This window comes from Cebus imitator, unplaced genomic scaffold (assembly GCF_001604975.1).
Source record: "Cebus imitator isolate Cc_AM_T3 unplaced genomic scaffold, Cebus_imitator-1.0 Scaffold102, whole genome shotgun sequence".
Lineage (NCBI taxonomy): Eukaryota > Metazoa > Chordata > Mammalia > Primates > Cebidae > Cebus > Cebus imitator.
The window spans coordinates 3,497,696-3,513,359 of record NW_016107417.1 but is presented as its reverse complement, the minus strand read 5'-3'; the positions used below and the strand labels follow the sequence as shown (position 1 = coordinate 3,513,359).

Below are 15,664 nucleotides of genomic sequence, written 5' to 3'. Positions count from 1 at the left end.
TTGTTTTTTTTTTTTTTTTTTTCCTCTTGTCACCCAGGCTGGAGTACCCAGGCTGGAGTACAATGGCACAATCTCAGCTCACTACAACCTCTGTCTCTCCGGTTCAAGGGATTCTCCTGCCCCATCCTCCCAAGTAGATAGGATTACAGGCACCCACCATCACATCTGGCTAATTTTTATATTTTTAGTAGAGACAGGGTTTCACCATGTTGGCCAGGGTGGTCTTGAACTCCTGACATCAAGTGATCCACCTGTTTCGACCTCCCAAAGTGCTGGGATTACAGGCGTGAGCCACTGTGCCTGGCCCCTAGCTAAGTTTTAAATTTTTCATGGAGTCAGGGTCTCGCTATGTTGCCCAGGCTGGTCTCGAACTCCTGGCCTCAAGTAATCCTCTCACCTTGGCCTCCCAAAGTGCTGGGATTACAGGCATGAGCCCCATGCCATGCTTTGCTTCTTTCTGAAGACCAAGACACCTTGCCTGTACATCTGAGTTCTGGAACAAGAGTGGCTATTCACAGTGGTTTCTCTGCACAAAACACCATGTATCATATTTAAGCCTCCCACCTTCATGCTGCATTTCAACAGATTTTCACTTCAATTCTAACACTTACTGGAGCAAAGGCGACCACCAGGCCGGGTTTGAGGACACCAGTCTCCATGTGGCCCACAGAGACACTACCAATACCACCAATTCTGTAGCTGTCCTGGAGGGGCAGAACCAAGAGCTTGTGAGTTGGTGGTAGGATGAGAGCCAGAGCTTCTGAGCAGCATAGTTCCACAACATTGCCATCTTTACAGGTGACTTTCCATCCCTTGAGTCAAGGCATGTGAGCTCTTGGCTCCCACCTGTTGTCACCATTCCAACCAGATATTGGCACAAATACTACCGTCAGGGCTGTAGACAATTTCCTAATGTACGTGCTGATTTCCTTAATGATTTCCCCCATCTCTTCTCTTTAGGGTGGCTCAGTGGGATCCATTTTGTTAACACCAACAATGGAAGCCAGAAGGGCTCACGCATTTGCCCATTCTTGGAAATACCAGCTTCAAATTCACCAACACCAGCAGCAACAATTAGAGCAGCATAATCAGCCTGAGATGTGCCTGTAATCAGCTTTTTGATAAGGTCTCTGCATCCTGGGGCATTGATGATGGTCACATAGTACTTGCTGGTCTCAATAGCCGGCAGGGAGGTGTCCGTGGTGATACCACTCTCACGTTCAGCTTTCAGTTTACCCAAGACCCAGGTATGCTTGAAGGAGCACTTTCCCATCTCAGCAGCCTCCTCAAATTTTTCATGAGTTCTTTTGTGGATTGCACCACATTTGTAGATCAGATGGCCAGTAGTGGTGGACTTGCCCAAATCAGATGACAAGGTTGAACTGAGTCTTTTCCCCCCGCTTCACTTTTTTTGAGATGGAGTCTCACTCTGTTGCCCAGGCTGGAGTGCAGTGGCCCGATCACAGCTCACTGCAGTCCCAACCTCCTGGATTCAAGCCATCCACCCAGCTCAGCCTCCAGAGTAGCTGGAATTACAGGTGTGCACCACCACGTTCAGCTAATTTTTGTATTTTTAGTAGAAAGGGGTTTCACCTTGTTGGCCTGGCTGGTCTCAACCTCCTGACCTCAAGTGATCCACCTTCCTCCACTGCCCAAAGTGGGATTACAGGCATGAGCCACCACGCCAGAGCCGCATTTTGGCTTTGATTTAACGGAGATTTTCATGACATCTGTGTTCTGGCAGCAAACCCACTGCAAAAAAGCTCCACTGCCCTAGGTAGGTTATATTATAAACATTTCCTTTCAACAGATAAGAAACTGAGGCTTCGTAGTTAAGGGAAAGTCCTACAGCTAATAAGAGTCGTGACTCAGAGCCCATGACACCATCCTGTTTCTCCAGCGTTCTTTGCTTCCTCTACTTTCCAGAAAATATGAATTGTGGAATCCTGTGGAGGGAGACAGGGAAATAATTTGACATTGTCTTGCACATACTAGACACAATAAGAGTTGGGTGGATGAATGAAAGGAGGGATTTGTGAAGTAGGGGAGAAGTCGTTTGGAGGTCTGTGACAAGGGATTACGCTCGGATAGGGTGGGCTTGATCACCTGGCAGAAAAGGGACAAGTAATCATAACCTCCCCAGCCAATCTTTCCAACTACCTAGGTTTACGCTTCACCACAGAGAGGGAACTTTTTAGACGCTCCCTTAGCCGAGCGCCCGCGACCAGAACAGCGCTGTCACTTGCGACCAAATCCCTGGGCCGAAGGAAGAAGGGCGCAGGCCCGGGAGAAGCGGCGGCGGGTGGAGGCCGGGCTGGAGGGGTGGGGACGGCGAGGCGGTGGAGGCCGGCGCTCCGCTCCGTTCAGCTCCAGCTCGGTTTCATGTCCCGCCAGGCGAAGGATGACTTCCTGCGGCACTACACAGTGTCGGACCCCAGGACGCACCCTAAAGGCTACACCGAGTACAAAGTAACCGCACAGGTGAGGTGGGGCCCAGGGCCTCCTTTACCCTTTTAAGTAGAGGGGCGCCGAGTTTTACCTTAAGAAAGGCGCTGCAGCTTCTGCTCCCTATTTAGACGCCAGAAATGAGTTTCCCCTTTAAGGCGAGGTTGCCGTACGAGATTTCGTTTACTTCTGTAACCATAAGGGGGCGGAGCCCTAGGTGGGTGCTGTCTTTTTTAAAAGGGCGTGGACGGCCGTTCGCGGGTAGGCATGGCGAGTGTGCCCACGCTCGGTGTGTAGTGTCTAGGCATCAAGCTGTGAATTCCTCTAAATTAACATGAAAACTCTGGTTTAACCCAAATATTAGTTAGTATTCCAATCTTGTAAATTTTGTTTATCGGTTTGTTTGATCTTACATAAAATCCCTTTAACGAGTTTAACCATTTTTAATTTTTCAAAAAATAATACTGGTCAATGGTTGAAGAAAATTCATGCAGCTCAGACGGACTTAGGGAGCAAGTCGCCATATCAAGGTCACAGCAGGAAGTCAATAGGCTGGAGTTGATATGTGAAGCAATAGCAACATCTTAAGTACATTTTATAGAGACATGGAGGAAACCATCAAAATAATTAAAAATAAAACAGTAAAACAGGACACCTGTAGAATGATATAGAAGAATTGGTAACAAGGAAGGTCCCCAGGAAGAGGAACTAGGTCACCGGGGACAGGAGTTAGGAGAAGACTTTTTACTGTAAATTTTTTGTACTTTTAGAATTTTTAACTAGCCGACTTTCGACTTTTTTTTTTTTTGAGTTGGAGTCTCGTTTTGTCCCCGGCTGGAGTGCAGTGGCGCGATCTCAGCTTACTGCAACTTCCGCTTCCCAGGTTCAAGCGATTCTCCTGCCTCAGCCTCCCAAGTAGCTGGGACAGGCGCATGCCACCACAACTAATTTTTTGTATTTTTAGTAGAGACGGGTTTTCACCGTGGTTAGCCAGGATGGTCTCGATCTCCTGACCTCATGCTCTGCCTACCTTGCGTCCCAAAGTGCTGGGATTATAGATAGGCGTGAGGCACGGTGCCTGGCCAACTAGGTGACTATTAAGCTGGTATATTAGTTAACTATAAAAGCGAAGCAAGCACATAAGGACACTTCCAAAGTGATCTAAGTGCAGAATCTTAGCTATTTATGCTTTCCCCAAATCGTTTATGTCTTTTCCATGCCTAAATAAATGCAAATAAGGCCAGGCTCAGTGGCTTACACCTGTAAATCCCAGCACTTTGGGAGGCTGAGGCAGATGGATCGTTTGAGCTCCGGAGTTTGAGACAAACCTGGGCAACATAGTGAGACCCCGACTCAATATTGAAACACACACACACACACAACTTAAAAAAAAATTTTTTTTTAATGCAAATAAAAAGATTGTCCCTGGGAAGACACACTGGAGGTGGGATTGGTATGTGAACTTTTTCTTTTTTCCTTTCCTTTCCTTTTCTTTTTTGAGACAGAGTCTCGTTCTGTCACACAGGCTAGAGTGCAGTGGCACAATCTCAGCTCACTGCAACTTCTGCCTCCTGGGTTCAGCCTCAGCCTCAGCCTCCTGAGCAGCTGAGACTACAGGCGCATGCCACCATGTCTGGTTAATTTTTTATTTTTTTTTATTTTTAGTGTAGACAGGATTTCACCATCTTAGCCAGGCTAGTCTTGAACTTGTGGCCTCAAGTGATCTGCCTGCCTTGGCCTCCCAGAGTGCTAGGATTATAGGCATGAGCCATCTCGCCTGGCTGGAACTGTAACCTTTTCTTGTAAGTCTTCCCTGGCTTTTTTGTGTCATTGCTTGCTTTGTTTTGTTCTTGAGATAGAGTCTTACTCTGTTGCCTAGGCTGGAGTGAAGTGGCTCCATCTCAGCTCGCTGCAAACCTCTGCCTCCTGGGTTCAGATTCTCCCAACCTTAACCTCCCAAGTAGCTGGGACTACAGGCACATGCCATTATGCCTAGCTACTTTTCACATTTTTTGGCAGAGACAGGGTTTCACTATGTTAGCCAGGCTGATCTGGAACTCCTGACCTCAAGTGATCCACCCACCTTGGCCTCCCAAAATTCTGGGATTACAGGTGTGAACCACTGCACCTGGCCATTTTTTTCCCCTTTCGTTTTTAGTAGAGACGAGGTCTTGCTATGTTACTAAAGCTGGTCTTAAGCTTGTGAGCTGAAGTAATCCTCCTGCCTCTGCCTCCCAAGTGCTGGGATAACAGGCCTGAGCCACTCTGCCCAGCCTCTGCTAGTGTCTTACTTATCCTTTCAGACAAACTGTACATCCCCAGCAAATACATGTATCCACTTTATTGTTATTTATACACAGTGGCATCTGTATCTTGCTTTTTTTCACTTGCTGATATTCTTTAATAGTCTTGGTTTTTGTCTCACTTTTAAAATTTTTTAAATGGGCCTGGTGCAGGTGGCTTACACCTGTAATCCCGGTACTTTGGGAGGCCAAGGCAGGGGGATCACCTGAGGTCAGGAGTTGAGACCAGCCTGGCCAACATGGTGAAACCCCATCTCTACTAAAAATATAAAAATTAGCCAGGCATGGTGGTACACACCTATAATCTCAGCTACCTGGGAGGCTGAGGCAGGAGAATCCCTGGAACCTGGGAGATGTAGGTTGCAGTGAGCTGAGATCGCGCCATTGCACTCCAGCCTGGGCAACAGAGCGAGACTCCATCTAAAAAATAAAAAAATAAGCCTGGTGTGGTGACTCACACCTGTAATCCCAGCACTTTGGGAGGCCGAGGTGGGCAGATCACGAGGTCAGGAGTTCAAGACCAGCCTGACCAACATGGTGAAACCCCTTCTCTACTAAAAATACAAAAATTAGCCGGGCGTGGTGGCACATGTCTGTAATCCCAGATACTCGGGAGGCTGAGGCAGGAGAATTACCTGAAGCGAGGAGGCAGAGGTTGCAGTGAGCCAAGATCACGCCATTGCACTCCAGCTTGGGTGACAGAGCAAGGCTCCGTCTCAAAAAATAAATAAATACGTAAATAAATTGTTAAAAACAAAAGCATAATTTATATAAATGTGAGCATATTTTAAACATACAGCTTAATCAAATTTTATGTATTTACGTGTGTACAAACATCACTCAGATCAAAATACAGACACTTCCATTTTCCCAGAATGTTTCTCTGGATCTTTTCAAACGGTTGCTCTCTCATCAAGGCAGCCACTGTCCTGACTCTGTCAGCATGGATTAGCTTTGTCTGCTCTTGAATCTCATATGAATGGAGTCATACAATAAGTACTCTTTTGCGTTTTACTTTTTTGTTGTTGTTTTTTGAGATGGAGTCTCTCTCTGCTGCCCAGGCTGGAGTGCAATGGCGTGATCTCAGCTCACTGCAACCTCTGCCTCCCAGGTTCCAGTGATTCTCCTGCCTGAGCCTCCCAAGTAGCTGGGACTACAGGTGCACGCCACCACGCCCAGCTAATTTTTATATTTTTAGTAGAGACAGGGTTTCACCATGTTGGTCAGGCTGGTCTCCATCTCCTGACCTCAGGTGATCTGCCTGCCTCAGCCTCCCAAAGTGCTAGGATTATGGGCGTGAGCCACCATGCCTGGCCGTGTTTTACTTTTTTTACTCACTATAATGTTTTTGGAATTTATCCATGCTGTTGCATATTTCGGTAGTTTGGGGATTTTGGGGGGTTTTGTTTGTTTGTTTTGAGACAGGGTCTTACTCTGTCTCCCCGGCTGGAGGGCAGTGGTGTGATCTTGCAGCCTCCACCTTCCTGGCTCAAGCCATCCTCCTTCCTTATCCTCCCCAGTAGCTGGGACCACAGCTGTGAGCCACCAAGCCCAGGTGATTTTTGTATTTTTTTTTGCAGACAGGGTTTTGCCATGCTGTCCAGGCTGGAGAAGTTTATTCTTTGTTATTGATGTGTAGTATTCCATTGTATGAATTTATCACTATTTCTTCATTTATTCTCCTGTTGGACATTTGGGTTGTTTAGAAAAAAATTTTGAGTCATAAAGTTGTACAAACATTCATATACAAATTTTTTATGGACTTATACACTCATTTCTCCTTGGTATATACCTAGGAATGGAATTGGTGGATCACAGGAAAGGTGTATATATATATATATATATATATATATATATATAGCTTTACTGGAAATTGCAATCACTTCTGGAATCTTCAAAGAGAAAAAAGAAATTGCCAACAGTTTTCCAAAGTGATGGTACCATTTTATACTTCATTCTCAGCAGCACTTGCTGTCATCAGTATCTTTCCTTTTCATTTCAGCCATTCGTGCTGGGTTGTGTAGTGTCTAATTGGAGTGTTAATTTATATTTCTCTGATGACTAAAATGATCTTGAGCATATTTTCAGAGTCTTCTTGGCCATTTACACTTTTTCTTTTGTGGGAGGTGCTGGTTCAAGTGTTTTGGCCTTTTTTTTTTTTTTTTGAGATGGAGTCTCACTCTGTTGCCCAGGTTGGAGTGCAGTGGCGTGATTTTGGCTCACTGCAACCTCCACCTCCTGAGTTCAAGCTGATTCTTCTGCTTCTGCCTTCTGAGTAGCTAGGATTACAGACTTGTGCCACAACACGTGGCTAATTTTTGTATTTTTGGTAGAGATGGAGTTTCACCCTGTTGGCCATGCTGGTCTCAAACTCCTGATCTCAGATGATCCTGCCCGCCTTGGCCTCCCAAAGTGCTGGGATTACAGGTGTGAGCCACTGTGTCCAGCTGTATTTTGCCCATTTTAAAAATTCATTTGTCTTAATATTGATCTGTAGGAGAGCTTGATCAGTTCTGGATATGAGTCCTTTATCAGGTCTATATTCGTATATGTTGTTTTTATTTTCTTTCATTTTATTTTTTTTGAGATAGGTCTTGCTCTACTGCCCAGGCTAGAGTGTGGTGGCGTGATCACGGCTCCCAGCAGCCTCAAATTCCTGGGCAACAGCCATCCTCCTCCCACCTCAGTCTTCTGAATAGCTGGGACCACAGGCTCATGCCACCACACCCAGCTAATAATTTTTTTTTTTTCTTTTTTTTGAGACAGAGTCTTGCTCTGTTGCCCAGGCTGGAGTGCAGTGGCACAATCTTGGCTCACTGCAAACTCCGCCTCCCAGGTTCAAGCGATTCTCCTGCTTCAGCCTCCCGAGTAGCTGGGACTACAGGCATGCGCCACCATGCCTGGCTAATTTGTATTTTTAGTAGAGAGTGGGTTTCACCATGTTGGCCAGGCTGATCTTGAACTCTTGACCTCAAGTGATTTGCTCATCCTCAGCCTCCCAAAGTGCTGGATTACAGGCATGAGCCACCACACCCAGCCATTTTTGAATTTTTTGGTAGACACAGAGTTTCGCCATGTTGCCCAGGCTGGTCTCAAACTCCTGAGCTCAAGCAATTCACCCACCTCAGCCTTTCAAAGTGCTGAGATTACAGGTGTGAGCCACCACACCTGGCTACTCAATTTTTTTTTTTTTTTTTTTTTTTTCGAGACAGAGTCTTGCTCTGTCACCCAGGCTGGAATGCAGTGGTGCAGTCGTGGCTCACTGCAACCTCAGCCTCCCGAGTTCAATCGATTCTCCTGCCTCAGCCTCCCAAGTAGCTGGGACTACAGGTGTCCACCACCATGCCCAGCTAATTTTTTTTTTTTTTGAGACGGAGTTTCACTCTTGTTACCCAGGCTGGAGTGCAATGGCGCAATCTCGGCTCACCACAACCTCCGCCTCCTGGGTTCAGGCAATTCTCCTGCCTCAGCCTCCTGAGTCGCTGGGATCACAGGCACGCACCACCATGCCCAGCTAATTTTTTTGTATTTTTAGTAGAGACGGGGTTTCACCATGTTGACCAGGATGGTCTCGATCTCTTGACCTCATGATCCACCCGCCTCGGCCTCCCACAGTGCTGGGATTACAGGCTTGAGCCACCGCGCCCGGTCCCTAATTTTTTTTTTATTTTTAGTAGAGACGGGGTTTCACTATAACAGCCAGGATGGTCTCAATCTCCTGACCTCGTGATCCGCCTGTCTCGATCTCCCAAAGTGCCGGGATTACGGGCGTGAGCCACCTCGCCCAGCACTCAATGATTTTTAAGTAGTTTCTTTTACCAGAATGTTTTAGGCAGTTCTCTGTTGTCATAAGCCAAGGCCAGGGTTTGAGTCCCAGCCGTCCTTCTTACTTGGTGTGTGACCTTTTATGGCCACGCCTCTCAGAGCCTCCATTTCCTCATCTTTTAAGTGGGCATGTTAATTATGTCTGCCTCAGTGGGGTCTAGGATAAGGAGTAGGAGATGTTTTTATTTATTTAGTGTGTGAAAGACGGTCTCACTCTCTCCAGGCTGGAGTGTGGTGGCGTGATCTCAGCTCACTGCAACCTCTGCCTCCCATGCTCAAGTGATCCTCCCACCTCAGCCTTCCAAGTAGCTGGGACTACAGGTGTGCCACGCCACCACACCCAGCTAACTTTTTGTATTTTTTGCAGAGACTGGGTGTCACTATGTTGCTCAGGCTGGTCTCAAACTCTTGGACTCAAGTGATCTGCCCAGCTGGGCCCCCTAAAGTGTTGGTATTACAGGCATGAACCACTGTGCCCAGCACAGAAGATGTTATTAAACCATCAAATACCCTAAACCATGGGACATTATTTTAAAATTATTATGAATATAACATGATGAAAACTGAATCCTGTTTTCACCTCAAACCCAAGTCTGCCCTTCCAGGGGACTTTAGCTCCAGCGATGGTTCCTTCTGTGTCCAGGGTGCTGAAGCACAGGACTTTCTCTCCTTAAGGAAGGGTGTTCCTGAGGCAGAACCTCCCTTCTTTGGAGATTTGGGGTTATTTGGTTTCAGAAGGAGATGCAGGGACTTGGCCTGTTCAAGGAACTGGGGTAAAAATTGGGCTGATGGCCATGCGCAGTGGCTCACGCCTGTAATCCCAGCACTTTCGGAGGCCAAGGTAGGTAGATCACTTGAGGTCAAGAGTTCGAGACCAGTCTGGCCAACAAGGTGAAACCCTGTCTCTACTAAAAATACAAAAAATTAGCCAGGTTTTGTAGTGCATGCCTGTAATCCCAGCTACTCGGGAGGCTGAGGCAGGAGAATGGCTTGAACTGGGGAGGTGGAGGTTTCAGTGAGCCAATATCACGCCGTTGCACTCCAGCCTACAGGGCAAGGCTCTGTCTCAGAAATAAAATGGTTGGGCTGAGGTTGGAGTAGTCCAAATGGGCCTTTAGGGGTCCTCCTGTTTGACAGATGGAGAAACTGAGGTGCATAGTGGAAAAATTGCTGAGGTTACACTCAAAGGCTTTAAGCCAGGGTGCCTTGATGCCAGATCCCAGTGGCCAAAGGACACTGCCCCTTGCAGGAGACTAGGAGGCACCTGGGCATGACAGGGTGAGAAGGTATCAGTTGGCGGTCTCTGGTCTCAACTGGCTCTTGCCTTTCTTTCTCAGTTCATCTCAAAGAAGGACCCAGAGGATGTCAAAGAGGTGAGGCTCCTGGGAGGAAGAGGGAAGTTCCAGATCTGGAAACTGACAAGGGGCAGTTGGTAACTCTGTTTGAACACCAGCCCTCCTTCCTCCCCAGCCCTGGGCATGGCAGTGTTGCATCCTGATCCTCATACCCCCTGGGGGCAGACTGGGCATGGAGGTGGCTGCCTCCCACCATTGCCAGTCCCAGGCAAGTCTCGTGTCCCTCGTAGGTGGTGGTCTGGAAGCGGTACAGCGACTTCCACAAGCTGCATGGAGACCTGGCCTACACCCACCGCAACCTCTTCCGCCGCCTGGAGGAGTTCCCTGCTTTCCCCCGGGCCCAGGTGTTTGGTGAGTGTTAGACCTGGGCACTCAGGCCGAAGATAGAGGGAGCACTAGGCAAAGGGCACATCTGCCAGTGGGGGCTGGATAAAGAGGGACTGAATCTCTGGGCAGATGCACATTTGGAAGCGCCTTTAGGGATGACCTTATTTGACAGATGAGGAAACTGAGGCTCAGAGCAGCCTAACCCTGTACATTGCGCTTTTTTTTTTTCTTTTTTGAGACGGAATCTCACTGTATCGTCCAGGCTAGAGTGCAATGGCATGATCTCGGCTCCCCGCAACTGCCGCCTCCCGGGTTCAAGCAATTCTTCTGCCGCAGCCTCCCAAGTAGCTGGGACTACAGGTGCGTGCCACCATGCCAGCTAATTTTTTAAGTAGAGACGAGGTTTCACCATGTTGGTCAGGCTGATCTCGAACCCCTGACCTCATGATCCGCCCGCCTCAGCCTCTCAAAGTGCTGGGATATTGTGCCTTTTAACATTCCTGGCAGGCCAGGTGCAGTGGCTCACGCCTGTAATCCCAGAGCTTTGGGAGGCCAAGGTGGGTGGATCACCTGAGGTCAGTAGTTCGAGACCAGCCTGACCAACATGGTGAAACCCTATTTCTACCAAAAGTACAAAAAATTAGCCAGGTGTGGTGGCACATGCCTGTAATCCCAGCTACTCGGGAGACTGAGGGAGGAGACTCACTTGAACCCGGGAGGCGGAGGTTGCAGTGAGCCAAGATCGCACCACTGCACTCCAGCCTGGGCAACAAAAGCGAAACTTCGTCTCAAAAAAAAAAAAAAAAAATTCCTGTCTTTATTAGCTCCATTTTCTTTTTCTTTTTTGTTATTGTTGATAGCCTCACTTTGTTGCCCAGGCTAGAGTACAGTGGCGCTATCTTGGCTCACTGCAATTTCCACCTTCCAGGTTCAAGCGATTCCCCTGCCTCAGCCTCCCGAGTAGCTGGGATTACAGGCATGTACCACCCCACCTGGCTAATTTTTGTATTTTTAGTAGAGACAGTGTTTCACCATGTTGGCAGGCTGGTCTCGAATGCCTGACCTCAAGTGATCTGCCTCGGCCTCCCAAAGTTCTAGGATTACAGGTGTGAGCCACTGCACCCAGCCTATTAGCTCCATTTTCAAGGAAAGGGAGCTGAGGCTCAGTGAGGTGAAAGGTCTTGGCCTGTAGGTGGCAGAACCAGGATTCCTTGCCACAGCTGCACAGCTGGGATTTCCTGTAGACCTGTGTCTTCCAAAACAGTAGCCATGAGCCCTGTGTGGCTGAGGAGCACTTGGGATGAGAGTAGCTGGGACTACAGGGCATGCCACTGCGCCTGGCTAATTTTTATATTTTTAGTAGAGACAGGGTTTCACCATGTTGGCCATGCTGGTCTTGAACTCCTGACCTCAAGTGATCCGTCTGCCTCGGCCTCCCAAAGTGCTAGGATTACAGGCATGAGCCACCGTGCCTGGCCGAGATGTTCTTTTGAAGCAAGGTGAAGGATCGCTGCTGTCAGGCCAGTGGGAGTGCCGCAGACTGGCCACACAGTGACTGGACCAGAGTTAGCCTGCTCTGCTTAATACCTAGGACAGAACAATGAAACTGTGGCTCAAACCTGTAATCTCAGCACTTTGGGAGGCCAAGGCAGGTGAATCAGTTGAGCTCAGAAGTTCAAGACCAGCCTGGGAAACATGGCAAAACCCCATCTCTACAAAAAATACAAAAGTTAGCCAGGCAAGGAGGTGTGCGCCTTTAGTCTCAGCTATTTGGGAGGCTGAGGTGGAAAAGGCAGGTTGATCCCAGGAGGTAGAGGTTTCAGTGAGCTGAGATTGTGCCACCGTACACCCACTGGCCTGGGTAACAGAGCCAGGCCCTCTCTCAAAAAATAAACAGGGAGGCTACTTGCTGTGTGACCTTGGGCAAGTCACTTTACCTCTCTGAGCCTTACTTTTCTCCTCATTAGATCAAAGCCATCAGAAATGCTTTTGTTTCTTGTTAACTACCTAGCTCTCCCTGTATAGAATATGATATTCACAAGGGCAGAGACTTGTGTCTCACCTGTACACCTTCTGAGCCTAGCATATAGTAGGTGCTCAGTAAACATCTTACAAATGAATGAATAGGGAGACTGATGCCTCCTGGAAGCCCCTACCTCACCCCAGGAGGAGCCGGGGAAGACTGCTGGGAAGATGGGTAGGAGGGCAGTGAGTTGCTCAGAGCATCTCTGGCAGGACCAGGAAAAGTGGCTTTGGGGCAGAAGTCTCTGTGGGTCACCACCACTCTCCCCTCTTCCTTGTCGTGGGGGCTGTAGGCCGGTTTGAAGCCTCAGTGATCGAGGAGCGGCGAAAGGGGGCAGAGGACCTGCTTCGCTTCACGGTGCACATACCTGCGCTCAACAACAGCCCCCAGCTCAAGGAGTTTTTCCGGGTATGTGCGCCTGGTCCTTCCCCCTTCCCAGAACCTGGGCCATGTACCTGCCACCAGATTGCACCCCATGACTCCCCAAGGCTGGTCTTTCTGTCCTGCAGGGTGGGGAGGTGACCCGACCCTCAGAAGCGTCCAGGGACCTGCATATCCTGCCACCCCCTTTGATCCCCACCCCGCCCCCTGATGACCCCCGGCTACCCCAGCCGCTCCCTGCAGAAAGGAGGGGCTTTGAGGAATTGGAGGTGCCAGGTATGTCGGGGTGGGAGGAGGGAACCAGGGCGGGAGGGTGCAGAGTGGGGAGGGAGCCCACGCTCCCTCCTCAGCGATCTTAGTGAGATATGTGTGTGTGTCCTGGGTCTGTCGCTGGCTGATGAACTTTGGGCAGGTCCTTTTCCTTCTCTGCACTACAGTTTCTTAATCTATAAGATGGGCACAAACCCTAATAATAGGCTTGTCTATGCCCGTGGTTGCTGCAAGGGTTTAGGGAGAGAGTAATTCCATTTTGAAAGCTGAGAAATAAATGCAGGTATTCATGTCCCCAATTATCTCTTCCTCAGCGGACCCCCCACCATCCAGCCCTGCCCAGGAGGCCCTGGATCTCCTCTTTAACTGTGGGAGCACCGAGGAGGCGTCCGGTTCCCCTGCCCGAGGCCCCCTCACCGAGGCTGAGCTTGCGCTCTTTGACCCCTTCTCCAAGGAAGGTAATGAGCTGGGACAGCCAGGAAGGAGCCAGGGCAGGATATCCTTGGGACAGGGAGGAAGGCAGAGCCTCGGCCTGCTCAGTGCCTGCGCAGATCTGAGAAAGATGCCCCCTCCGCAATGCCGCCCTTCGGGCCAATAGCAGCTTCATTGAGAATTAGAAGCCCTGTGCCAGGGCTCGTGCGTGGTATGCTGGATGCCCCTGTGCAGCGAGTAGCCACAAGGAAGGAAAAGATGCACTTCCCACATTGGGGCCGTCTCACTGAGAAGGCTTTAGAAAGAGCCAGGTCACACTGCCCTGGGACATTTTAGTTCCTTCCCTGAAAGCTCATGGTGGGATTTCAGGGTCTGGCTACAGATCTTGAAGGCAAGAGGCCTGCTGGTCAATGGGGGTGAGGTCTGAGCTCAAAGAGAAGCCAAAAAGGGAAACCCCTCTGGGGGCCTGGAGCCACTGGCATTTGGGGACGCCAGAGATAGAAGGGCCCCACCAATGGAGGTCAGGGTCCTGGGCACCTTCTTGCTCTGAGATCCTGGGACTTGACAGTCCCAAGTTCTGAGACACGAGTTTTTCATTCTAAGATTTGGCAAGGCCTGGCACAGTGACTTACACCTGTAATCTCAACACTTTGGGAGGCTGAGGCAGGAAGATCGCTTAAGCCCAGGAATTCAAGATCAGCCTGGGCAATATAGTGAGACCTCATGTCTGTTATTCTTTTTTTTGAGATGGAATCTCACCCTGTCACCCAGTCTGGAGCTCAGTGACGCAATCTCTGCTCACTGCAACCTCTTGGGTTCAAGCCATTCTTCTGCCTCAGCCTCCCGAGTAGCTGGGACTACAGGCGCACGTCACGGTGCCTGACTAATTTTTGTATTTTTAGTAGAGAAGAGGTTTCACCATGTGGTGAGGCTGGTCTTGAACTCCTGACCTCAAGTGGTCTGCCCGGCTCAGCCTCCTAAAGTGCTGGAATGATGGGCATGAGCCACGGCACCCAGTCTGTTATTCTCAGAATTAAAAACTTTTATATAAGGCCAGGCATGGTGGCTCACACCTGTAACTCCAGCACTTTGGGAAGCCAAGGCAGGCAGATCATGAGGTCAAGAGATCGAGACCATCCTGGCCAACATGGTGAAACCTGTCTCTACTAAAAATACAAAAATTACCTGGACGTGCTGGTGCACGCGCCTGTAATCCCAGCTACTTGGGAGGCTGAGGCAGGAGAATCGCCTGAATCTGGGAGGTGGAGGTTGCAGTGAGCCGAGATTGTGCCACTGTACTCCAGCCTGGTGACAGAGCAAGACTCTGTCTCAGAAAGATAAATAAATACAAAAATTAAAATTAAAAACTTACATAAGGCCAGGCATGGTGGCGCATGCCTGTAGTCCAGCTACAAGGGAGGCTGAGACAGGAGAATCACTTGAACCGGGGAGGTGGGGCTATTGCAGTGAGCCGACATATGCCATTGCACTCCAGCCTGGGCAGCAGAGCAAGACTCCATCTCAAAAAGGAACCAACAAAGCAAAACCATTTTAAAAATATAAGGAAAAGAAAAAAATTGCCAAGTTTATGATGTCACTGCTGGCATGGTGTGGAGTGGCTGATCTCACTCCGGGATAATCATGGGAGAATTTCCATTTTGATTCCTTAGCGGTTTTAAGCCTGTTTTGTTGGTGTCCCTTCTTCACCCTTTGGTGACCTCCTGGGCAGACAGACCCGTGGCTTTCTGGTCAGTTTAAGGCATGTGAGCTCTCTCCCTCAGGCAAGAAAAAGTCTAGTCCTGGCGGGGCGCAGTGGTTCATGCCTGTAATCCCAGCACTTAAGGAGTCCGAGTTGGGTGGATCACAAGGTCAAGAGTGAAATCCCGTCACTACTAAAAATACAAAAAATTAGTCGGACGTAGTGGCGCATGCCTATAGTCCCAGCTACTCGGGAGGCTGAGACAGGAGAATCATTTGAACCCAGGAGGCGGAGGTTGCAGTGAGCCGAGATCGCACCACAGCACTCCAACCTGGGCGACAGAGTGAGATTCCGTCTCAGAAAAATAAAAAAAAAAAAGTCTAGTCATGTCTGAATTAGGACCGCAGTCTCACGGTCTCAGCCTCCCCACTCCACCTGGCTCAAGCCTGACCAGTGACCTGTGGCAGTGAGGAATCTCCTTTCACTTTTTTTTTTTTTTTTTGAGACAGAGAATCTGTTGGCATTGTGGAATCACCCTTTTGGAGATCTTTGAAAGCTCTTTGATGTAGGACCACTTTCATTTTTTTTTTTTTTTTTTGTTGAA

At 49.0% G+C, this 15,664-nt stretch overlaps 1 protein-coding gene across 2 annotated transcripts in view; it reads left to right on the top strand.

Moving 5' to 3' along the window:
- Positions 1–1,907: 1,907 nt before the first annotated feature.
- The window catches only part of SNX15 (sorting nexin 15), a 16,573-nt gene continuing 2,816 nt past the window's right edge, over positions 1,908–15,664 (top strand). For both annotated transcript variants that reach the window (XM_017537146.2, XM_017537147.2), the window contains exons 1-6: positions 1,908–2,481; positions 9,911–9,946; positions 10,159–10,279; positions 12,571–12,686; positions 12,788–12,935; positions 13,244–13,387. In XM_017537146.2, coding sequence (XP_017392635.1) covers positions 2,383–2,481; positions 9,911–9,946; positions 10,159–10,279; positions 12,571–12,686; positions 12,788–12,935; positions 13,244–13,387 — 664 coding nt within the window. In that variant the 5' untranslated portion in view covers positions 1,908–2,382. The remainder of the gene's footprint in view (positions 2,482–9,910; positions 9,947–10,158; positions 10,280–12,570; positions 12,687–12,787; positions 12,936–13,243; positions 13,388–15,664) is intronic.